Source organism: Microplitis demolitor, chromosome 2 (genome assembly GCF_026212275.2).
Source record: "Microplitis demolitor isolate Queensland-Clemson2020A chromosome 2, iyMicDemo2.1a, whole genome shotgun sequence".
Taxonomy (NCBI): domain Eukaryota; kingdom Metazoa; phylum Arthropoda; class Insecta; order Hymenoptera; family Braconidae; genus Microplitis; species Microplitis demolitor.
This window is the reverse complement of record NC_068546.1, coordinates 5878253-5903913: the sequence shown is the minus strand read 5'-3', so window position 1 is coordinate 5903913 and position 25661 is coordinate 5878253. Positions and strand designations below refer to the sequence as shown.

At 27.3% G+C, this 25661-nt stretch overlaps 3 protein-coding genes and 1 pseudogene across 4 annotated transcripts; 3 read left to right on the top strand and 1 right to left on the bottom strand.

Annotated features, from left to right (window-relative positions):
• Positions 1 to 847: 847 nt before the first annotated feature.
• On the bottom strand, positions 848 to 11305 carry LOC103569881 (SH3 domain-binding protein 5). Of its 2 annotated transcripts, XM_008547414.2 has the most exons (11): positions 11094 to 11305; positions 10900 to 10962; positions 9244 to 9372; positions 8754 to 8888; positions 7437 to 7594; positions 7077 to 7142; positions 5752 to 5902; positions 5381 to 5563; positions 3611 to 4307; positions 3261 to 3543; positions 848 to 1203 (listed from the first exon to the last, which is right to left on the bottom strand). In XM_008547414.2, the coding sequence occupies exons 1-11, from the start codon at positions 11166 to 11168 to the stop codon at positions 1068 to 1070; spliced, it is 2076 nt and encodes a 691-aa protein (XP_008545636.1). In that variant the 5' UTR covers positions 11169 to 11305; the 3' UTR covers positions 848 to 1067. The 2 variants fall into 2 exon arrangements, with proteins under 2 accessions (XP_008545636.1, XP_008545637.1); XM_008547415.2 differs by lacking the exon at positions 7077 to 7142.
• Positions 11306 to 13559: 2254 nt separating this feature from the next.
• Positions 13560 to 15889, top strand: LOC103569882 (nibrin). Its single transcript, XM_008547416.3, has 2 exons — positions 13560 to 15389; positions 15459 to 15889. The coding sequence occupies exons 1-2, from the start codon at positions 13691 to 13693 to the stop codon at positions 15755 to 15757; spliced, it is 1998 nt and encodes a 665-aa protein (XP_008545638.1). The 5' UTR covers positions 13560 to 13690; the 3' UTR covers positions 15758 to 15889.
• Positions 15890 to 17984: 2095 nt separating this feature from the next.
• LOC103569883 (poly [ADP-ribose] polymerase tankyrase-2) lies at positions 17985 to 20075 on the top strand. Its single transcript, XM_008547417.3, has one exon. The coding sequence runs from the start codon at positions 18245 to 18247 to the stop codon at positions 19394 to 19396; it is 1152 nt and encodes a 383-aa protein (XP_008545639.1). The 5' UTR covers positions 17985 to 18244; the 3' UTR covers positions 19397 to 20075.
• An 817-nt stretch (positions 20076 to 20892) lies between these two features.
• Positions 20893 to 23422, top strand: LOC128669067 (GATA zinc finger domain-containing protein 10-like; annotated as a pseudogene).
• Positions 23423 to 25661: the final 2239 nt, after the last annotated feature.

Sequence of the window (25661 nt, the reverse complement as noted above, 5' to 3'; positions counted from 1 at the left end):
AAATTTAAATATTTAAACGGTGCTCAAGAATTTTGAATTTTAACTGATAATATGTGACTAATACTTTGAATTAGTTTTTGTATTTTTTTATAACTCAGTTATTGTCATTTCACTAAAATTTAACTTTTGCATAACTAAAAATATACAGGACAGTCTTAAACAATAAAATTTGGTAAGTTTTGAATATGCAAGAAAACCTAAAAATTGAATTGAAATATAAAAAAGTATGTAAATAACTTATTATTTCTATTTCTCGGGTTATGTTTTCATTCATTGTGATGCAAATTAATGGTAAAAAATCGAGACGTTTTATTATTAATATTCACGGGTCGCTCGAAAACGTTCCAAAGACAGCGTTTGGAAACATTCAAAATTCTTGAGCGAGGTTTTAATATTTTAATTTTGGGCTTAAATTTTCAGCGTAGTCATGATTTCATAAATATAAACTGTTGCTGCCACGAGAGAGAAAAAAATTTGAAATAAAAAATTAAAATTTCGATCATTTTTGATATTTTAAAAATTCGTGAGCGACCTCTTGAAAATTTTTTATCGAGCTGATTTTGGAGAGGCTTCTTAAAACATCGTAAACCAACAAATTTTCATAAGAGACTCGAAAAAAAAATAGTTGGTTTTTTTGGGTTACCTTAATGACCATGGAATATTTTTCAATTCTAAAAGCGATGATTAATTTTTTTTTTTATTTTAATAAATAAATAAATAATTGTACTAACTATATTGCTTGTTTTTTAATTGGGTAATGAGAGAAAAGTTTATTTTTTAATTTAATTTAATTACTGACCGGCAGAAGTATATTGTCTAATATAATTGTTTTCTTTTTTTTTTTTTGGCAAGATAAAGAATAAAAAAATAAACAATGTCCATAAATAAAAGTCAACAGCTTTAAATAAAATACTAAATGAATAGATTTTTAAAATAGTCTATCAAAATATAGCACGAATTGAAAATAAATTAAATATTTAAAAAAATAGTAATGCACAATACTATTTATATTTAGTTTTGATGGAATGATAAAAAATAATAGTCTTAAATAATTAAATATATTTTTTCTATTGTTGTTCTTGGAGTTGTTGTAAAAGTGGACAAACTTCAACCAATGGTGTACCGAGTACTTCTTGACATACTTGATTTATATCCGGTTCCATCATTAACGAAGAAATTTGATCTTCTGATAACATTTCCACACTAAGAAAAATAAAATAAAATTAATGTAGACTTTCCTGATTAAAACCGATTGAAAATCGGATTTCTATCAGATTCAATCGAAAACAAACATTTAATCGGAATCGCTCAATAGTGTTCCAAATATCTGATTGAATTTCAATCGGATATAATTGAAAAAAAATATTTATTATTTTTCGATTGAATCCGATTGAAATTTTTGAACCAAATTCTGTTGGAAAATTCGTTAAACTCGATTAGAATTTTCCAATCTGATTCAATCGGAGTTTTTACTGTTCAAAATTTTCCTTTTAGATTCATTAATGTATTGCGCTGCAAGGGATAAAATAAGACGAAAGCGAGGGCTGACCATCCGGAGTCTAAAATTGTATTTTATCTCGGGTCACGCTTCATATTTTTTATATTATCTGTATTGATTGGGAGTGTTAATGTCTGGAGCCAGTCAAAACAAGCTAACTTTTAACCAATAGCACAGCAAGAAAATAATACTGTTTTTTAAATATGCGAATTTTAATAATTTACCAAAAAAACAAAAAAAGTGGCTTTTTATTAATTTAATAACTTTTTTTTTTTTTTTTTTTGAAACTGGTATTATTTTTATTTTCCAGACACAGCTGTCAGTTTGGTTGGTTATTAAAATGGAACATGTACTTAGAGGTTTATAAATAAACGTGATCCTGACAGGGATGAAATTACGTCAGAAACTAATTTTGCGGGCGGAAGCTAATAGGTTTCTGTCCGCTAAATCTTATTAGTCTGAAATTGGGTTGTTTCGACTGGAAAACAGGCATTGAAAATCAGTTTCAATGCAGGTGACAGGAAAATCGAATTACTTGAAATTATTAACGAATTAAAATCAGTTAAAAATATAAAATATAAATATTTGTATAAATCAACTTATTTATATACTTTATTTTTCCATTAATTAAAATTTTTAGGTCATAACTGTCATAAAAATTAAAATCAAAGCATATTTTCTTTTATTTAATTTCGATAATAATTTTTTTTTTAACTTCCGTAAGTTAATTAATTTTTAGTTTTAATGGTAATAGTTTTTTGAAAAAACATAATTTCAATCAAAAATTATTTTTTTACATGTACAAAAAATTTTAAAATATGAGAAATTGCACAGCAAGATTTTAATAAACTCACTATCACTAAAAACTAATTAAGGTTTTAAAAAAAAAAAAAATAGTAGTGTATTTTAATAATTTTTCAAATTAAAATCATAATAATCCTAAAGTTTGTAGACAACAATTTTCTGATTTTTTTTTCAACATAAGAAAAAAAAATATACACGTAGAAAATTTAAAAAACTACAGGTGCAATTTCTTTTTTTTATAATTTATCGTTAATAAAAAAAGTCCAAAACTTATTAAGCATAGGCTAATTTTAGTATCGTAAATCATATTCAATATTTTGATTAATGTTGTTGTTGAATCGTGTCCATGATATATGTTCAATATTCATTCGGACATAAAGAATTTGTATTAAGTTTTGCTGATGAGGTCAAAATATAATTGACGAAATATTTAAATAATTACTAATTTAATTCTTTTTATTCAACTTCGTCCAAGTTCCTGAGATTAATAATTATTTGGATTAATTACGCAAGACGTACAAAGAAAAAAAAAAGATTTCTTGGCACAAAAAATTTTTACTTGCTTTCAAAAATTATTTGCATTACGAATTGAAAAAAAAAAAAATTTTTGTTATAAGAAAAAATTTCTCGCGTCAGAAAATTTTTACTATATTCTCAAGCTAATTTTTGTTTTCACTTCATAATTCAAATTTATCATTCTTGCGCCCAGAAATCATTTTTTTTGTGTACATTTTGAAATAATCCCATTGTATTTTCATCAAAAATTATGCTTTAGTTTTTAAATTATTTTAACAAATCGAAACTTATGTAAAATTCATAAATTTTCATGACAATTATCGTTGGAAATTAGAAAAAATCTTGACAGTATTATTTAAAAAAATGAAATATAATTAAATAAAAATTCAATTAATATCCAAGTACTTCTCAAATTATAAAAATAAATATTAAAATATTTTACCTTGCTAAACTTTCACTGTCAGATGTTTCTTCATCAGGATTTAAGTAACTCATAGTTTTTTCTAATGGACTAGGAACTTTTTTGCCTTTTAATTCAGCAATTTTACTATCATTTTTTTGTACCAATTTGTCATCTTTATCAGCTAATTTTGGTTCACTCGATCGTCTTTCCGTTAAACTCGATATATTAAGCATCATCATTCCATGATTTAATAATTCTTTCATTCGTTCACCAGTACCAGTATTCCATAGCATGTCTAATGACTGCCTTCTTGCCGCATTACCTGAAAAATTTCAAATATAAATATGACCTTTTACTTAATAAAATTAAAATTTTAATTTAAAATTTACCCGGAGCACAAGAACTTTCTCCATAAGCGGCTGAATTTCTTGTAATCCAATTTGTTAAACTACTATCTAATCTTCCCCGACATTTAGTAGAAGGACTTCGTGTTATTTCTGATTTTTTCTGATCTTCAATAGTCATTTCATTATTTTGAACCGTCGCAGGCAATGATTGCTGATGACTTAGACGTTTTTTACTAATATAAGCAGGGTCTTTATTTTCACCAGCAATTATTGATTCTGGACTTAATTCACTAGGCAATGGTTTGTAGGGAATTTGATCATCATCATCAGAATAAACATCATTATTATAATAAATATCATCTGGTGAATTATTTAAACTTATTTCAGTCCACTTTTCATTATTTTCTGTATTATCATTACTTTTACTATTTGTATGTTTATCTAAATGATTATTATCATGATTAAATTTATTTTCTGATGACTTTGATGATTTCAATTCATTAGAGCCAGTTTGTGCTGAATTTGATGATGAAGACGATGCTGTTACTGATAATGATGGTGATGTTATTAATTCTGATAAGCGTGAAGTTGATACACTTGTTTTTTGTGGTAATTGAGTGTTTCTTATTGTTGATAATGAGGCTATACTTTGAGGCCTTTTACGTTTTATATATTTACGAGGTTCCGTTGATGCTAAATTTAAATTACTTAATCCTAAGTACTCTGTTGTGTCTTGAACCTTAAATAAAAAAAATTATTTATTATTTTAAAAACTTAATTTCAAATATAAATATTAGGGTGCTTAATTTGAAACGAACATTTTTTTTTTTAGCGGAGACAAAAAAATTTTGTTATTTATGTTAAGTGAAAAATTCCCTGAAAATTTCAGCTCTTAATTTTAATTTTAAGTACTTCCTCTCGAGCATCAAACTTTTCTTTTAAATTACTATAACTTAGCCCGATTTAGAGCTATCATTTTGAAACCAGTTTTTATTTGTAGAGTAATTGCTGCTTTTTAAAAGCGTATAAAACGATTTTGGTCTAATTCGATCCATGTCGATTGTATCAGCTACGAAAGTCAATTTTTCACTTTTTTCATTTATTTTTGTTAATAGTGAAGAAACGGCTCATTTTACCAAAAATATGCAGAGAACCAATCTTTTAGGAAATTTTGTCCTCTACAAAATTACTCATGACACTTATATTGCTAAAGTGCACTGTTCATGAGATACATCCATTCTAACATTTTACAGTAAAAAAGTATAGTACTATAGTAAGCTTACAATTTTTTTTACTGTAAAATGTTAAAATGCATGTATCTCATGAACAGTGCACTTTAGCAATATAAGTGTCATAAGCAATTTTGTAGAGGACAAAATTTTCTAAAAGATTGGTTCTCTGCATATTTTTGGCAAAATGAGCCGTTTCTTCACTATTAACAAAAATGAATGAAAAAAATGAAAAATTGAGTTTCGGAGCTGATACAATCGACATGGATCGAGTTAGACCAAAACCGTTTTATACACTTTTAAAAAGCAACAATTACTCTACAAATAAAAACTGGTTTCAAAACGATAGCTCAAAATCGGGCTAAGTTATAGTAATTTAGAAAAAAAGTTATTCGATTTACATGCTTTTTGAATGCGAAAACTTTGATGTTCGAAAGGAAGTACTTAAAATTAAAATTAAAAACTGAAATTTTCAGGGAATTTTTGACTTAACATAAATAACAAAATTTTCTTATGTCCGCTGAAAAAAAAATTTCCGTTTCAAATTAAGCACCCTAATAAATATAATAATTTAAATAATTACTTTAGTAGATATTGAAGATGTAGGACTTATTTTATCAGGAAGACGAAGATATTCATCGCTTGTATAATCTGTACTGTCTGGTGATCCTGTTATGCTTGATTCTGAAGAAGATTCGGGATTTTTTTTTGTATTACTATGTTTTGAATTTTTTTCTTTGGAATCTGCGCTGTCGTATTGCCTTGTCTGTTTATAGAAAATAAATATTAATTATTTATGTTTTAATTAGTTCGTACTTTGTAGATATATAAAAATTGTTTTGAATAAACTTAAAATTCGAAAAAAATTTTTTTCTATTTATCATATTACGGATTGCCAATTATATACTTTGTGATAATTATTAATTTATAATAATAATTATTATTAACACTTACTCGATGAATTTCATCACTTATTTTTTCAAGATTACGCAGCGCTTCAGCATAAGTCATTTTAGCTTCACCAACTGAACGTTCTAATTCACTTACACGTAATTTTTGTTTTTCCAACGCTTGATGAAACTGCGCTTTCATTTCATAATACGGTCTATAAAATTAATAAACAAAAATATTTAATAATAAAATGTAATCATTATCCCAGGAAAAAAAATTTTTATATAATTATATAAAATTTCCAATAAATCTTTAGATAAAATTGGATACGAATTTTGGTTTGATCTAATTTTATATAGTTATATATACTTATATATAATTAATATAAAAAGTTTAAAATAGTTAGATACAATAATATATAATTATATAGAATTTTATATAATTATCTATTCTATATTATTAAAAGAATAAGGAAAATTTTATTCCCGCCATATCTATATGATAGAATCGGTTAACGTTATTAAATTTGGTATCGTTAGAAAGGTCTTGACTTGAATTTTTGCCTTTTCATGGTTTAAACTCTTTTTTATTGCCAGTTATTAAGATAAATAAATTTATCTATATCATTCGAATTACATTTAAATTACGCAGGAAAAAAGACGGTCGTATTTATTTTCTTTAAATAAATTAATATTTTAATTATTCTGTCACAGAATATGACTGAATATATATAACTATTATGTTTATAATTAAGAGAGAATAAGAAAAGTTTAGTCCAAGCCATGTCTTCTGTGATAATAAAAAATAAACAAATTTAATTTGGTGTCAGTGAAAAAGAATATATAAGACGATTAATAAAAAAAAATTTGATCGTGCCAGATTTTTTTTGGATCCCGTGATTATACAATCATTGAAATCAATAGGTTAGCGAGTTGATGATTAGATTTGTCTTATTAAATTTTAATGATAATAAAAATAAACAAAAGATTCTAGGGTAAGTTTTAGTGTAGAGATTTTAATAAACATTAAATTAAAATCATATACTATATAATCATATAAAATATATTTAATAAATTTGGCAAAAATACTCGGGGCAGTTACGTAGTGACCGCAGGTTGCTCGTATATGATTATATCTAATTATATATAATTTTTTTTTCCCGGGATTATTTCTTAATTTTTTTTTTTTATTACCATCAAGACTGAAATTCAAAAATAATTTTTAGACAATACTAGTAAAATTTTTAATGACTAGATAAATATAATCATGCGGTACAAAATATAAAAATAAATATCTAATAAAAATGGTGAATAATGTACGCTAAAAATAATATTGTTTTTTTTTTTTACCATTATATTTAATTGCTTATAAGTTACTATTCTACTTACAATAATAGCAAGTTGTGTTGGTAGGTGATACTATTTATCAGAAGCAAACTGCGACGTGCACCCAAACTGTCAAGATGAATATATAAACGAAGAAAAAAAAACAAACAAAAAGAAATAAATCAAATATATTCTACAGAACAAAAAGTCGCATAATTGATTCTTTTTGGAAAACCAAACAGCATTTACTAATTAATTATAAATGAAATAACTAAAAATAAAATTGATATTTTTTGTCAATTTGAAAAACAAAACAAAATAAAATTTTATTATTTATAATTCCACATGCAAGCATTCAAAAAATATTTAAAATAAATGATAAAAATAATTGATAAAGTTTTTAATTTTATAAAATTAACTGACCTCGATTTAGTAACTGATCTTTTCAGTTCTGATTGTAACCGTTGAACTGTGTGTTCTGCATTGTGATAAAGTGCAGTCATATGTCGGTGTTCAGCTTCTGAAATAGCCCGTTCATGTTCAGATTCATTGACTCTTTCGGTTGCATGATTTAACATTTCCTGAAAATAATTTTATAATTAAAAAGGGAACAAACAAACATAAATATAATGGGTAATTTGATTGCAGCTGATTCATAGTGACCACAGATTTTTGAAAATAAAATTCCCAGACTTTTCCAGGTACTCCAGTCAAATAATTAAAAAATTCCCTGACCATATGTAGTGATGATATTAAATCATTGGAAATATTTATTTAATTCAAAATAAAATGGTATAAGTCAGTTCAATAAATAATCAATCATTGTCGTTAAATTAAACTTTATTTTATTATTTGTCAATGTTCATAGGTTTTTTTTATTTATTAAATTAATCATTTTTTATTTTTTATTTTAAGTCTATGTTTTTATATAACTTACTTTGTAATAAAATATAAATAAACTTTTTATTTTCACTAGAATAAATTTCATAAATAAGAACGTTTTATAGAATATTAATAAAATATTAATCAAGTACGCGAATAATAAATATAGTGAAACTTGTTAGTTCAATACTTATGTATACTTTTAATGTTTTTGGTTTTTTAACTTGTCAATATGCATGTTGATAGCTTGAAGATTCTGATGATTGGTTTCTACTAAGACTTTTTTTTTCCAACAGCCTTTTTAATTTTAAATGCTTCATTTTTTTGCTCTTGAAATCAATTTCTACTAATTTTTTTTCAAGATGGTATTACAATAGCATTCGCACCACGCCACTTTTTGAACAGTTTTGACAGAAAAAAAAATTTGTCGGATTTTTTTAGTTAAAAAAAAAGAAAGTAAAAATTTTTCCAGCTTTGTGACGACATTCCCTGACTTTCCCTTGATTTTTCCAAGATATTTATAAATCCTTGACATTTCCAGGTTTTCCGGAAATGTGGCCACCATGAGAAATTCTTTAATAAATTATTTATACGGAATTAACCAGGAATAGAAAGTCTTTAGACTTGTAAATCATTATTCTAACTCCGTAAACTTCTTTGACGGTTCTTTAAATATTTTCAAAAAGACAATTCATTTGGAAATTAAAGATTAAGTAAAAAATTGAGTTCAGGAATTAAACTAATTATAAGATTTTTTTTTCGCACTGTGATGGTGCTACTATATATTGTATTTTTATGTAAATTGCAGAAAGCGTTAATAAATAAACAAATAATCATTAGTTTGATGAAATCGATTACCTGCCACGCGTGATCAAAACACCTTCCTTCCATTCTAAGACCTTCTTCTGCAAGATAAACCATTTCTTTAGCTGCCGCATGTTGCCCATTAGCTCTTTCAAATCTAATAGCTGCTTTTTGTGCATCCCGAAGTGCCTAAAAAAATAGAAATCATCCAATTAATTAAACAATTGATTATTCAATTAAATGAGTTAAAAATATTATACTTATAAAATTATGCAAACAAAAATTAGAGATTCATTTATTTTATTTTTTTTATTTTTAAGACAAAATTAATAAAATTTAATCATAGCTAAAAGTAAAATCATAAAACATTTTGCTGAATTACAAAAGATAATTGAAGATAAATTAAAACAAATGGTTTATAGAATGTCTGGGAAACTAATTTTGACGTATTTATAATTTATAATTCTATTGGAGACTCGATCAATATATACTTAAAATTCAATTATTATAAATTATTGATAATTTATTAAATATATTCACTGACCTCTTTAGCTTTAAATCGAGCGTCATAATAAGGCCGAGATTTTTCAATACAGGTACCAAGTTTTTTTGATAAGTTATCAATTGTCATTGTTGATTCACATAATAATTCTCTGAATGTTGCTCTTGCTTCCTATTAAAATAAAAATAGTCAGCTTAAGACCATTTACAGACCTCTACTTTTCAATACTTTTTAATGACTTTCAGTTGTCATAAGCGTATCAAAATTTTATCAATTAATTACCCTGATTAAGAAAAATGCCGTGTATATTTATATATTAGTCGATTCAAATTGTTTTGAATAATTTAAAATCATTTATCTCAATCAGGGTAAAAAAAATTAATGCATTAATTAAAAATAGGGCAACGTAGTCGTGATTTCGCTGAAGTATAGTTTAAAAAAAAAATTATAGTTGATACCAATTGGGAGTTAAACAAAATTTATTGAATAAATTTTAGTAAAATCTCTATGCCAATTTTATGATTGAATTTATGATTCTTAAGTTAGTAGACAATTAACAATTTTCGTTTTTTTTTTTCATCATGAATTTAAAAAAAAAATAAAAAAGACATGCACACGTAGAAAATTAAGAAAACTATATGTGCAGTTTTTTGAAATATTTTTTTATGTACCTGAAAATCGGAACCTTTTTTCGCGCAATGAAAATGAAAAAAATTTGTTATTAGATTGCTTAAAGGAAATTTCCTTAAGGCGGGGGTGGCCTAAGATTTTCGGCTGACATACCAGCAACTGTGTTCGAAACATTTGAAAATCTAGTCATCCAGTAGATTTTTTTACTGTCAAATTTTTTTTTCGTTGCACTAGAAACGTTCCGATCTTCAGGTACATTTTTTTTTTCATAATTTATCATTTCTTAAAAAATCCAAAAATTATTAAACGTTGGTTAACTTGAATATCATCTTGAATTTTTAAGTTTTGTAGGCTAAAATTTATTAAACAAATTTCGTTTAACTCCTAATTGATAACAACTGTAAATAATTTATTAAAAATTCTATAACTCAACAAAATTACGACTACATTGTCCTTTTTTCAATTAAGGTTTTAATTTTTTTCAATTAATTGATAAAATTTCAATACGGCTATGACAGTTGAGAGTCATTTTATATTTTTAAAAAGTTGATACTGTCTGAGAATGCCCTTAAATAATTAAAAACTTTCAATTTTTTTTAAACTTGTTAACTATAATTTCTAAATAACATTCAGTAATAATTACAAGTAATTAAATGCTACCAAAGAATTTCAAATTTTCAGTAAAAATTACAAATTTCTGAGTGCAAATTTAACAGACATCAGAAAAATTTAAAATTATAAATAAATTATAGAGTAAAATAATTTAAAAAATAATATTTAAAAAAAATGCACTTATTAATTTTACAATTTTTTAAATGCGCATTTTTTAAAAATGTTATTCTATCAATTATTTACTTTATTTATTAATAATTTTAAACTTGTCTGATATTTACTGCATTTACACTAATAAATTTTTCTGAATTTTTTTTACAATAATTTTTAAGTCGAAAAATAAAAGAATATTTTTTATAAATATGATAATGATTAGATTAAAATCAATTGTAAAAAATATGTAATTTACATTTTAATATTATTATTTAAATTGTAAAAATGAAAAAAAATACTTACGTCTAAATCAACTTCAAGTTTATTAATATTATCAGTAGCAGTATTTAATCTTTCAAGTTCAATCTTAAATTTAAAAACATACATTATAATTAATAAAAATGATATCTCAAGTATTGTCATAAAATATTAATCCATAAAATAATTAAAACAAATAATATTTTATTAGATTCATAAAATAATGATTTTTTTATTACTTGCACTCTGGGATCTACTGCATCATCGACTTTGTCATCATCGTTGGCACTTTCTGTCAGATTACGTTCACTCATAATTCATTTATTATTATTATTGTTATTATTATTTAATTTATATTATTATCAATTACACTAATTAAAACTTATATTAATTGAAGTAATATTATTTACAGTATATTCATAGCCACCTGTATCATTGACTTTAGACGTCAGGTGGCCATGTTGGAATATAAAGTTTCTCTCTCTTTCTTTCTGTCTCTTTCTCTCTCTCTCACCCCTTATCTGTTACTAATTTATTTGATCTATAAATTAATTGAATTAAAAATCAATGTTCTTTCATTAGTTAGATATTTTTTTTTTTAAATTAGAAAAGGGACCAATTTTTTTGCTTATTCAAAAATATAATTTTTGTTTAATGAATTAAAAAATTTTTTATTTAAAAAATCTGCTAAAATAAAATTGTGAATAAATATTTAAATAATATAAATAAAATTCAAATTTTTGAATAAAGAAAATTTCAATGCAAAAATAATTTACGAGTGTCAATATTAATTATAAATAAATAGGGTAAATAATTAAAAAAATTACATTTTTAAAAATTGCAAACTCATTAATTTTAACATTTTTTAAATGTGCATTTTTTAAAAATTTCAATTTGTTGATTATTTACTCGATTTATTACTAATTTTAAATTTGTCTGGTGTATACTACATTTACACTTGTAAATAATTTGCATAATTAATAAAAAAAAAAGTTTAATTAAATAAAACATATTTTGAATGATCTTACAGTTAACGCACAATTAACAATTTTCAAATTTTTTTTTTCAACTCATTCATTACGAAAAAAAGAAGAAAACTGAAAATATGCACATGTTGAAAATTTAAATAACTAGAAGTGCAATCATTTGAAATATTCTCTTTTATAATATATCACTTTAAAAAAAAATACAAAAATTATTAGACGTCGACTAAATTGAGTATCATTATTTTTAATAAAAATTTTTGAAATGCTTAAGTATATTTATGGCATATATTTTTTTAATCCAACTACTTGATAGAAAAAATACTAGACGTCGGAAAATTCTAAAATTGAGAAAAAAAAATCATAAATTATTAAAAATAATTTGAAAATATTCACAAGGACAAAAAAAAATATTTTTATGAATTTTTAAAATTATTTTCTATCAATATTGCGTCAATTTTTTGGAATATCAAAAAATTTTTGGTCGTCTGTATTTAAAAGTTTAATCGGAATAATAATTATTTAAAATTTGTTTATTTACAATAAAACTTATATTTAAAGTCTTTATATACAAATAGAATATTTTGCTCAAATAATTAAAAAATTACAAATTTTCAAACAAAGAGATGATTCGAAACAATTCAATTTTAATACTATATCGATACACATTTATCATTGAGTAAATCATTTTATTTAATCAGGGCGTAGCTGAATTGGCAATTTTAAAAATTTTTTGTTGAATAAATAAAATGTAAAAAAAATAACAATTAGTAAATGCGTATTTAGATAATTGAGAAATCAGTATGCGCATATAATTTATTTATTCATAATTAATAAATTGTCTCTTGTAGCAGCCATTCATACTCATTTTAAATATTCAATTTTCCTATGAGAATATAATTTATAAAGACAAAATTTTTCAATCGTAAAGCACAGTCTGATGCTTCGCATCATGAGTGGTGCAAAAATTATTTGATATTTGTTATTTTTACTGTCGTTAAAATTACTCGCGATAAAAATTTATTATGCATAGTCAATTCTACAAATAAGTAATGTATATTTTTATGTACAATCTTATAAAATATGGGAATATATCTGTGAACTTGCTGATAATTAGCAATTTTTTAAATTATAGGATAAATAAATATGTAAGTGGAGTAAATTGTCATGTCTGCTACATTCACACTCATGATAATTTATAAATTTAAAGTATAAATAAATAAATTATTTAAAATAGTGAAATTTAAAAAAATTCCCGTGCCGTTTTTTCAGTTATTTAAATACATGTTTTTTAAAAGTTTAATCGAACTTATTTACTTTTTTTTAATCGAACATTTTATTTATTTATTAAAAAATTTAAAAATTGCCAAATGTCAGCTATTTTATCCCCATAAAATAAGACAGTAAAGTTAGTGGACATCTGACAATTTTTTAAATTTTGAAATAATAAAATAAAGTGCTTATAAAATAAAAATAAAAAAATGAAAATTTAGACAATTCAAAAATCAGTATATGCATTTTTTAAAATTATATTATTTTAATTATTTAATTTTTTTATTGATGATTAAAAAATTGTCTTGTCTGCTACGTTTTCACTCATAATAAAATTCGAAATTTAAAATGTTGATAATTAAGAAAATTATATTCTAAATAATAAATTGATCTTCAGTTGGTAATAAATTTTATACATTCTGTTGTTATTAACCTAGAACTATTTCACGTATGAGTAAAAATAAATATCCCACCGGTACGTGTTGTAAACAAATAATCATACACTTAAATTATTGATTAAATTTCAAATCAAATAATAAAATTAATCAAACTGTCAATTAATAACTAACTAATGATAAAACATGTGGTTATTAGTCGATAGCAGTAAAAATATTAAAAAACTAAACAGTGGAGATACAATAACATTTGGACGCAGTAATACAGATATCGTATTGTCAAATGATGCTTCAATAAGTCGTAATCATGCTAAATTACAAGTCATTACAGAAGATAAAACTGAAAAATTATTTATAAAAGATATCGGTTCAAAATATGGTACATATTTATTAAATGATGATGAAAAAAGTGAACAATTCAAAATAACCAATGAAGGTTACAATGTAAAAAGTAATGATAAAATACGTTTTGGTTTACGTAATCATATTTATTCATTAATTTATAAGCCAACAATAAAATATCATGTACTAATTTCACGTGTTCATGGTAATGATAAAAATAATTTAGAAAATATATTTGAAAAAATTGGCGGTAAAATTTTAAATTCGTGGTCTGATGAGTGCACACATTTGACAACAACTAAAACAGGAATAACTGAAAAAGTTGCTTGTGCTTTGGCATCAGGAATTCCGATTGTCAATATTAATTACTGGGACGATTTATTAAAAGCTAAAGAAGAAACAGGAACAATTCCAGATTTAAAAAAATATATGCCGCCATTAGACAATTCATTTTTGGATGATAAACAGGCAACGTTGTCGCCAAATTTAATGCGAAAAAAAATTTTTAATGGTCTTATTTTTTATCATTTTGAAAAATTACAGCGCGAGTTGTATTCAACAATGATTAGATTAGCGGGTGGAAGATCTTTCGTTTTTGATGAATCGGTTAAAGTAGAAGATACTGTTGAAGACAATGTTATCATTGTTCAGCCGTCTGATGATATTGAAACTCAATCATCTTCTTTTGAACATTTTCAAAAAATTTCCATGGAATTGGCGCGAAATAAATTACGTACGATTCCATCAACTGAAATTGCACTTGCTATTTTTTACTGCTCTACAGAAAAATACTGTAATCCAAAATTTAAATATAGAAAATTATTTAAATCGACAAAACCGACAGTCGAAGAAAATAAAATGAAATTTCCAGTTGTGGCTCAGGACACGCAGGACTTGGATAATTCACCTAAAGTTTTAAAAAGTCAGCGAATTATTCCTGAATCTGTACCACTTGACTTTTCAGTAATTGAGAACCCACGTGTATCAAAAAATAAATTAAATGTCAACGTTGATAGAAGAAAAAAAAGTCTGGAAAAAATAGATAAATCTAGAGATATACCAGAATCATCTTCAAGAAATTTAAAAAATATAGAATTATGTAAGAAGAATGATGTTGAAGTTGGTGGTAAAGATAAAACTGACGAATCGGATCAGATATTAATTGCTATTGATAATAAAAATCATAAAAAAACTGCCGAGCCAGCAGGAGTACAAAAATCAGCTGAAATTAAAGTCAAAGAATCGCGTACAAAAAAAAATGATGACATTGAAATGGATGATGGAAATGTTGAAATTCCAGAAATCTTAAAAAAAAATAAATTAATGGATAATAAAAAAACAGATAAGTCTGCAGTTAATTTACGTGAAAATGAAATCGAGAAATCACGTAAAAATAAACTTAAAGATGCAGCTGATAATTTAGAAGTTGATACTGATAATAGAAAAAATCATGAGCCTGAAACAAGGAAGAGAAAATCAATTGATGAAGACGTTAAAAATAAAACTGTTTGGGATATTTTGTCAAATACTTCACAGCATAGAGGTAATAAAATTAATATTGTTAATGATAATAATGAATTAAATGATAAAGAAAATATTTTTTTTTATTTAGAGTCTCGAGCTGTGGATAGCGATGATGATATTAAACCAGATGTCTCAAATATATGGATGGGTAATTCGAATTCACAAAGTAAGGAAAGAGGACAGAAGAGAAAAAAAATAACCCATGAAGAAGAAGGAAGAGATAAAGAAAATGGGATAGTAAAATTTGTATACATTGGAAGACAAATTGATGCTGGCAGTTCAACTAATTTGAAAATAAATCATTGTAGGAAAAATAAATGTTGTATACCAAAAAGAAGATTGAAGCGTGAAGACATGTACGTGTGGGATCCAAAGCAAAAGACGTAAAAAGATATTATTACTGTTAATATAGTTATTATTATTATTATTATTATTATTACATTTAACTAAATAGTTAAAACTTTCTATGTTGTTTTGTATTAATTTTCTTATATTTTAATAATTAATGTTTATATATAATTCTTCTAACAAGTATTTTTAATTAGCGTATTTTGATTTACTTATTGTTAAATTTTTTTCAATACTAGTGTGCGAATGGTGTTCGAATGAAATAATTTGAAAATTTGAATAATTATTGATTTTACTGACGGGCAAGGGATCCATCTCTGATTTGTCTCATAAAATCAAAAAGACTAGCTCGTAAAATAGAAAATTCATCAGGGACTGAACAAGTGGATAATAGCTTATTCGTAACTGCAGGAAATCAGAGTTTCAGCTCAGAAATTAAAATGAAACTTTTGATATCTTGATGACGTACGGTATGTATAAAAAATTTAAGTTCAAATTTTTAGCTCTTGTACGTAAACTAACATATAAATTTGATGTAAAAGAAAAGCTGCTATTTTACATCAAGTTTATATGTAATGTTACGAGTGAAAAAGAGCAAAAAATTGAAATGAAATATTTTGTGTACTAGAGGTCATCGAGATGTCAAATGTTTCATATCAATTTTTGAGTTAAATGTTGACCATCTAGAAAGTTCTCATCGAAGTCAATTTTTGATCTCACGTATACATGAAATATCTGCTTTAATTTGACTATTGGTTGAACTAATCTGTCCATTGAGGTAAATGGTCACGAATAGAGAGGAGCCTTTTTTAGGGTATTCAGGCGAGGTTTCGTCTTACTATTTTATCTCGAAGCGACTTGTTCACCAGTACAGGGAACTGGTGTCTGGGGGACCCTCTCCCAGCCCACTTCGATCAGAGTCTCTTTATTTTCTGAGATAGTAAGAGCCCTTATTAAAAGAAGCGATTTAAAACGATTCGAAAAAAAAAATTTCAAATACTTTTTAATGCTTTTGAATCGCCCTTCTTATAGGCATTTAACATTATAAATTGTTTTAAATCGCTTCTTTTAATAAGGGAGTGTTTGGCAGACAGGTATGGACTCATGGTGGTGTGGTGAGACACCACGCGCCAATGGGGGGGGGGGAGTTCTTTGAACTTTCCTCTGATTAATGTCCATCTTGAGTTATTTGCGTCACTTGAGTATATTTTTCAATTAAGGAAGTCATCTAGGAAGGAAGTCAGGGCTTCACAGCACGTGTATACCTGAAATAGGTGAGAAACGTTCTTTCGTAAAACGGAGGTGGACTTTGATCCTGATACATTAATTAATTGTTAATTTAACTAGTGATAAATTTCAAAAAATTACAAAAAATTTTGCTAAGATGCCTTTAAGGAGGTTCGACCGAAACTAGTGAGTCAAAGTAGTGTTTGAATTTTTTTGTTTGCTAAATTCTCCTAATAGTTATAGAAAATTAATAATTATTACTTATTTAATTAAAGAAAGCAATGAAATGACTGGGTTATTTTTGACTCATTGATTTAATAAAAAAATTTGGCAACAGCGCGTTCGAACTTTTTAAACATCGATATTCAAATGAAAGCGGGAAAAATTTATTTCTAATTTTGTCTCTCTTATTAATGTATTTCTATCTTTGTTTTTTCTCTTAGCTGCTTCCGCGATGTTGCCAAAAATCCTCAATAATATATATCTCTGTCGATGAACGAGATTAAATAATAAAGTTTAATTTGAATTATTTAAATAATCACAACGGTAACACTATATTGTTAAAATTTTATCATATTCTAAAAATATTCAAGTTATGGCATATGGTTTTTTATTTCTTAAACTTGGGAGGTTAATAATGAAAAAAATCTAATAAGCCATATCGAGAGCTTGTCCGCCATAAGAGTCTGTGTATAAGAACTTTAAAACGGTCATTTTTAAATCGTTTTTTTTTTTTTTTAAACTATACGGTGGATCATATTCCAATTTTGAGAATACATAGATAAAGTACTTCTTTACATGCATACTAAGTTTCAAATCTTAAAGTTGGAAAATCCTTTTTACATTAGATTTCGTCGAACCTTCTTCATTTTTAAGAAAAAGAGAACACAGTATACTTAATACACTCTGCGACATCTACCAATATTAACATTCACTTTCAACTCAACTCTGACCATGAAACCAGAGTACAACAGAACCATGGAGGCTAGAGTAGATTACTCACCCCTCCACTACTGTAGCCTTCATGAACAGAACAGTTATCGCAGTCTAATCTAATCTAATTTAATGTGATTCACAGTAAGAATTTATTCTTCGTCCTAATACGTGTGTATTTAGTACATTAATTTATTTATTTATCATCGTTTTAACTAATTATCTAAATAAAAATCCAAATTTCATTTTTGGTGGATTTTAATTTTTTAATTGTATTGTTTTAAAAAAATTAACCTCAAAACGATTAAAGTTTTTTTCAATTGTATTTATTTTAAAAATTTTAAAGTTTTGTCGCAATTGTTAACTATGGCCCAAAAACTAGACCAACAGCTTTCTGAGTTAGAACAACTTGAAGAACTTAAAAGATGTGCAGAACTACATTTAGAGTGTTCTGATATATATCTTCCTATGTTACGGAGCTTTTCAAATCCATGTGACTCAGAAAGAAATCCTAATCCTTGGAAGACTCTCAAAGAAGGATCTTACTATCTTGGAAACGCTTATAAGTTAGTTCAACAACATAAAAGTATCATAGGTTCACTAGATAAAAACCTGGTGCCAGTGGATACTTTGTTGACATCACTAGAATTTAATTCAGAACACATATCATCAGGGTACTCAGACGAAGCTTACGGTGGAAAGGCCAAATGTTTCGTATCTAAAGGTCAAGGCACCAGGTACTACAATTTATTGCACAGTGACTTGAAGAAAGATGTGAGATTATTCTTACAAATGGCTGAATGTGACATCGACGTTCCTATTAAAAACTTTTTAAAGTCAATCAATCAGAGATTGGAGGCTGCTCTATACAAAGCCATCAAAGATGATAATCTTACGGTTATGAATTGCAGCCAGAAGGTAGTCGATTTCAAAGACAACGATGGAAGGACCGCATTGCACTGGGCTGCTTACAATGGCAACGTAGATATCGTAAACGCCTTGTTCGAAAATGGCGCCCAAGTTACTCTGAGTAACAAAAGCAACACGCCGTTGCATTTGGCTGCTTCGAAAGGCCACATAGAAGTTGTTAAACTATTACTGCAACATATCAGTTTCAGTAAATCGAATAGTATCATCAATGCTAAGACAGTTGGTGGCAATACGTCCCTTCATGTCGCCGCTAAAAATGGATGCTTGGAAATTGTTAATTCTTTGTTGAGACATGGCGCCATTTATGACATTGTTAACAAAGATGGCAAGAAGCCTATTGACCTCGCTGAAGACCATGAAGTCGTTGGTTTTCTTAAATTTGTCGATCAACTGTTTTTAATAGTTAGAAACGGTTTTAGTGAAATCATTAACAGGCTGAAAATAGAAAAAGGTGAGTTTCTTGCGGCTGCGGGTGCTCGAGATCGTCAAGGAAATTCATTAGCCGAAGTTGCTATTTTTAATGGGTATAAAAAGCTTGCGGTTAAATTGTCAAAAATGTTGCAAAAGGCTGGTAAGGAAATACGATAGTTGACCATCCTTAAATACTATTGGTAAATGGATTCTTTTCTACATTAAGAGAACTTTATGGTATTCTTGACATCAGAAATTTATAGAAAAAATAATATGATAATAGTAGCATGAGGACAATATGGAATTATGATAAAAACTACTCATAACTGAAATTTTTCAAATACATCGAACAGAATTTACAATGTGTATTGTAACTTTCAAAAGACAACAGATTTAATTTAATTTTATTAAGTTTTACTAACTGCATCTTAATTGATTATGCAACAATATAATATTTTGTGAAATATTTGTAGAAAATAAAATAAAAGCAATAAATTAAAAAGAATTTATAAATTAAAAAAAGCTGAAAAAATGGATTAGGTGTATTCAACAGGTCAATAGTCAATATACATCCCGAGTCAAAATATTAAACGTAAATTGAACGTTTTCAACGTTTTAAACGTAATTTGAGCGAGCCTTTTGGACGATAACCAACCTATGAGAAAGAAAAGAAATCGAGAAAAGAACGCACCAAGCTTTATTGCAAAGTTCTCCCGACTGATTTGCAAAAAGATATGTAGTATTCCCAAGGTCTTCCTCGGGAACACAATGGATGGCGCTGTCACCTAAACGAAGAACATTAAATTGAAGACTGACACTGCCATGAAGTTGCTCGATCAAAAATTATGTTATCTATAAATAATTATGTTGTCTATAGATAACTAAATTATCTATCTTAAATACTACGTATTTTTTTGCAAATCAGTTGGGAGAACTTTGCAATAAAGCTTGGTACGTTCTTTTCCCGATCTCTTTTCTTCCTCATAGGCTGGTCATCGTCCAAAATGTTAAATTAACGTTCATAACGTTAAAAACGTTCAATTTACGTTTAATATTTTGACTCGAAATACAGTAACTGAGTAGCAACGAAATATAAGTATGTTAATTTTGTAAAATAAATTATAATTTGTTACTCATATCTCAGAAATCACCGTTAACAATGATAAAAAATCTGGAAACTGGTTGATCCTGCTGGCCAGTCCCGGAATTTGTCGCTGGTTTCGAGTTCATCAATAGTCTTGCTGGCATTTTATCCCCCAGAACTGTGCCCACGACCATTTCGAGCTAAATTACCGAATTGATGTAAATCGGTCTACAAAGTCGTTATTGGATAAACTTACTGCTGCCAGCTGACATATTTTTTTTTGTAAAATGTCTTTTGGCAGCACAAATAGCCAAGTTCACATTTTGTAGAATAATTCTCATAATAATAATAATAATAATAATAATAATAATAATAATAATAATAATAATAATAATAATAATAATAATAATAATAATAATAATAATAATAATAATAATAATAATAATAATGATAATAATAATAATAATAATAATAATAATAATAATAATAATAATAATAATAATAATAATAATAATAATAATAATAATAATAATAAGAACAACAACAACAACAACAACAACAACAACAACAACAACAACAACAACAACAACAACAACAACAACAACAACAACAACAACAACAACAACAACAACAACAACAACAACAACAACAACAACAACAACAACAACAACAACAACAACAACAACAACAACAACAACAACAACAACAACAACAACAACAACAACAACAACAACAACAACAACAACAACAACAACAACAACAACAACAACAACAACAACAACAACAACAACAACAACAACAACAACAACAACAACAACAACAACAACAACAACAACAACAACAACAACAACAACAACAACAACAACAACAACAACAACAACAACAACAACAACAACAACAACAACAACAACAACAACAACAACAACAACAACAACAACAACAACAACAACAACAACAACAACAACAACAACAACAACAACAACAACAACAACAACAACAACAACAACAACAACAACAACAACAACAACAACAACAACAACAACAACAACAACAACAACAACAACAACAACAACAACAACAACAACAACAACAACAACAACAACAACAACAACAACAACAACAACAACAACAACAACAACAACAACAACAACAACAACAACAACAACAACAACAACAACAACAACAACAACAACAACAACAACAACAACAACAACAACAACAACAACAACAACAACAACAACAACAACAACAACAACAACAACAACAACAACAACAACAACAACAACAACAACAACAACAACAACAACAACAACAACAACAACAACAACAACAACAACAACAACAACAACAACAACAACAACAACAACAACAACAACAACAACAACAACAACAACAACAACAACAACAACAACAACAACAACAACAACAACAACAACAACAACAACAACAACAACAACAACAACAACAACAACAACAACAACAACAACAACAACAACAACAACAACAACAACAACAACAACAACAACAACAACAACAACAACAACAACAACAACAACAACAACAACAACAACAACAACAACAACAACAACAACAACAACAACAACAACAACAACAACAACAACAACAACAACAACAACAACAACAACAACAACAACAACAACAACAACAACAACAACAACAACAACAACAACAACAACAACAACAACAACAACAACAACAACAACAACAACAACAACAACAACAACAACAACAACAACAACAACAACAACAACAACAACAACAACAACAACAACAACAACAACAACAACAACAACAACAACAACAACAACAACAACAACAACAACAACAACAACAACAACAACAACAACAACAACAACAACAACAACAACAACAACAACAACAACAACAACAACAACAACAACAACAACAACAACAACAACAACAACAACAACAACAACAACAACAACAACAACAACAACAACAACAACAACAACAACAACAACAACAACAACAACAACAACAACAACAACAACAACAACAACAACAACAACAACAACAACAACAACAACAACAACAACAACAACAACAACAACAACAACAACAACAACAACAACAACAACAACAACAACAACAACAACAACAACAACAACAACAACAACAACAACAACAACAACAACAACAACAACAACAACAACAACAACAACAACAACAACAACAACAACAACAACAACAACAACAACAACAACAACAACAACAACAACAACAACAACAACAACAACAACAACAACAACAACAACAACAACAACAACAACAACAACAACAACAACAACAACAACAACAACAACAACAACAACAACAACAACAACAACAACAACAACAACAACAACAACAACAACAACAACAACAACAACAACAACAACAACAACAACAACAACAACAACAACAACAACAACAACAACAACAACAACAACAACAACAACAACAACAACAACAACAACAACAACAACAACAACAACAACAACAACGACAACAACGACAACGACAACAACGACAACAACAACAACAACAACAACAACAACAACAACAACAACAACAACAACAACAACAACAACAACAACAACAACAACAACAACAACAACAACAACAACAACAACAACAACAACAACAACAACAACAACAACAACGACAACAACGACAACGACAACAACGACAACAACAACAACAACAACAACAACAACAACAACAACAACAACAACAACAACAACAACAACAACAACAACAACAACAACAACAACAACAACAACAACAACAACAACAACAACAACAACAACAACAACAACAACAACAACAACAACAACAACAACAACAACAACAACAACAACAACAACAACAACAACAACAACAACAACAACAACAACAACAACAACAACAACAACAACAACAACAACAACAACAACAACAACAACAACAACAACAACAACAACAACAACAACAACAACAACAACAACAACAACAACAACAACAACAACAACAACAACAACAACAACAACAACAACAACAACAACAACAACAACAACAACAACAACAACAACAACAACAACAACAACAACAACAACAACAACAACAACAACAACAACAACAACAACAACAACAACAACAACAACAACAACAACAACAACAACAACAACAACAACAACAACAACAACAACAACAACAACAACAACAACAACAACAACAACAACAACAACAACAACAACAACAACAACAACAACAACAACAACAACAACAACAACAACAACAACAACAACAACAACAACAACAACAACAACAACAACAACAACAACAACAACAACAACAACAACAACAACAACAACAACAACAACAACAACAACAACAACAACAACAACAACAACAACAACAACAACAACAACAACAACAACAACAACAACAACAACAACAACAACAACAACAACAACAACAACAACAACAACAACAACAACAACAACAACAACAACAACAACAACAACAACAACAACAACAACAACAACAACAACAACAACAACAACAACAACAACAACAACAACAACAACAACAACAACAACAACAACAACAACAACAACAACAACAACAACAACAACAACAACAACAACAACAACAACAACAACAACAACAACAACAACAACAACAACAACAACAACAACAACAACAACAACAACAACAACAACAACAACAACAACAACAACAACAACAACAACAACAACAACAACAACAACAACAACAACAACAACAACAACAACAACAACAACAACAACAACAACAACAACAACAACAACAACAACAACAACAACAACAACAACAACAACAACAACAACAACAACAACAACAACAACAACAACAACAACAACAACAACAACAACGACAACAACAACAACAACAACAACAACAACAACAACAACGACAACGACAACAACGACAACAACAACAACAACAACAACAACAACAACAACAACGACAACGACAACAACGACAACAACAACAACGACAACAACAACAACAACAACAACAACAACAACAACAACAACAACAACAACAACAACAACAACAACAACAACAACAACAACAACAACAACAACGACAACAACAACAACAACAACGACAACAACGACAACAACAACGACAACAACAACAACAACAACAACAACAACAACAACAACAACAACAACAACAACAACAACAACAACAACAACAACAACAACAACAACAACAACAACAACAACAACAACAACAACAACAACAACAACAACAACAACAACAACAACAACAACAACAACAACAACAACAACAACAACAACAACAACAACAACAACAACAACAACAACAACAACAACAACAACAACAACAACAACAACAACAACAACAACAACAACAACAACAACAACAACAACAACAACAACAACAACAACAACAACAACAACAACAACAACAACAACAACAACAACAACAACAACAAGAACAACAACAACAAGAACAACAATAATAATAATAATAATAACAATAACAATAACAATAACAATAACAATAACAATAACAATAACAATAACAATAATAATAATAACAATAACAATAATAATACCAACAATAATAATAACGATAATAATTTTTTTTCCCTTCAATACCATTTTAATATAGTGGAAACTTAAAACATGCAAACCTTCTCAATAAGACAATTTATAGATAAATTGAGAAAAAATACAGATTGCTCGAACTGGGAATCGAACCCAGACCATGTCGGTATCGCGCCGAGTGCTCTACCAGTTGAGCTATCCGGCACTATACTATATGCCATTCAATTTGATCTATAAGTTATTGAGCCACACCGTCCATCGTACGGTATTACACCAATTTAATATAGACTTTTTTTTTACGATCTCTCTCAATTTCGTCTGGGTGTACAGCTTGGAGCATTAATGCCTGGTCACATTATTTCTCACTCGTAGTCAATCTATTGAAATGTATGGTAAGCGCTTGAAAAATAATGTTGGTTACACTGGAGCGCAAGTAAAACGTGAACTTGGCATATTTGTGATGTTGTTAATTAGGATGGCTAGTAGTGGAAGAATTTGACAGTTTTAAGTAAACAAATAAATATAAACAGTGAAAGAGGTTATCTTTAATGTGAATTAATTCGAATCAATAAAATTGTCGGATTTTATTTCATTAACATGTCGAACTTTTCTATTGTTAATTCATTGAATTAATATTTAAGTTTTAAAATAAATTATAATTTTATAAATTATTAATTTATTTACAATTTGTTTCAACATATTCCTTCACAATATCTAACATGAGCAGATTCAC

Coding starts and splice junctions, on each gene's coding strand:
- LOC103569881 (XM_008547414.2), bottom strand. CDS start 11,168: ATGAGTGAACGTAATCTGACAGAAAGTGCCAACGATGATGACAAAGTC. Junction 5,903..7,076: donor CAACACAACTTGCTATTATT/GTAAGTAGAATA, acceptor TTAATTTTATAG/ACCGTATTATGAAATGAAAG. Junction 3,544..3,610: donor AGAAAGTTCTTGTGCTCCGG/GTAAATTTTAAA, acceptor GAAATTTTTCAG/GTAATGCGGCAAGAAGGCAG.
- LOC103569882 (XM_008547416.3), top strand. CDS start 13,691: ATGTGGTTATTAGTCGATAGCAGTAAAAATATTAAAAAACTAAACAGT. Junction 15,390..15,458: donor AAATACTTCACAGCATAGAG/GTAATAAAATTA, acceptor TTTTTTATTTAG/AGTCTCGAGCTGTGGATAGC.
- LOC103569883 (XM_008547417.3), top strand. CDS start 18,245: ATGGCCCAAAAACTAGACCAACAGCTTTCTGAGTTAGAACAACTTGAA.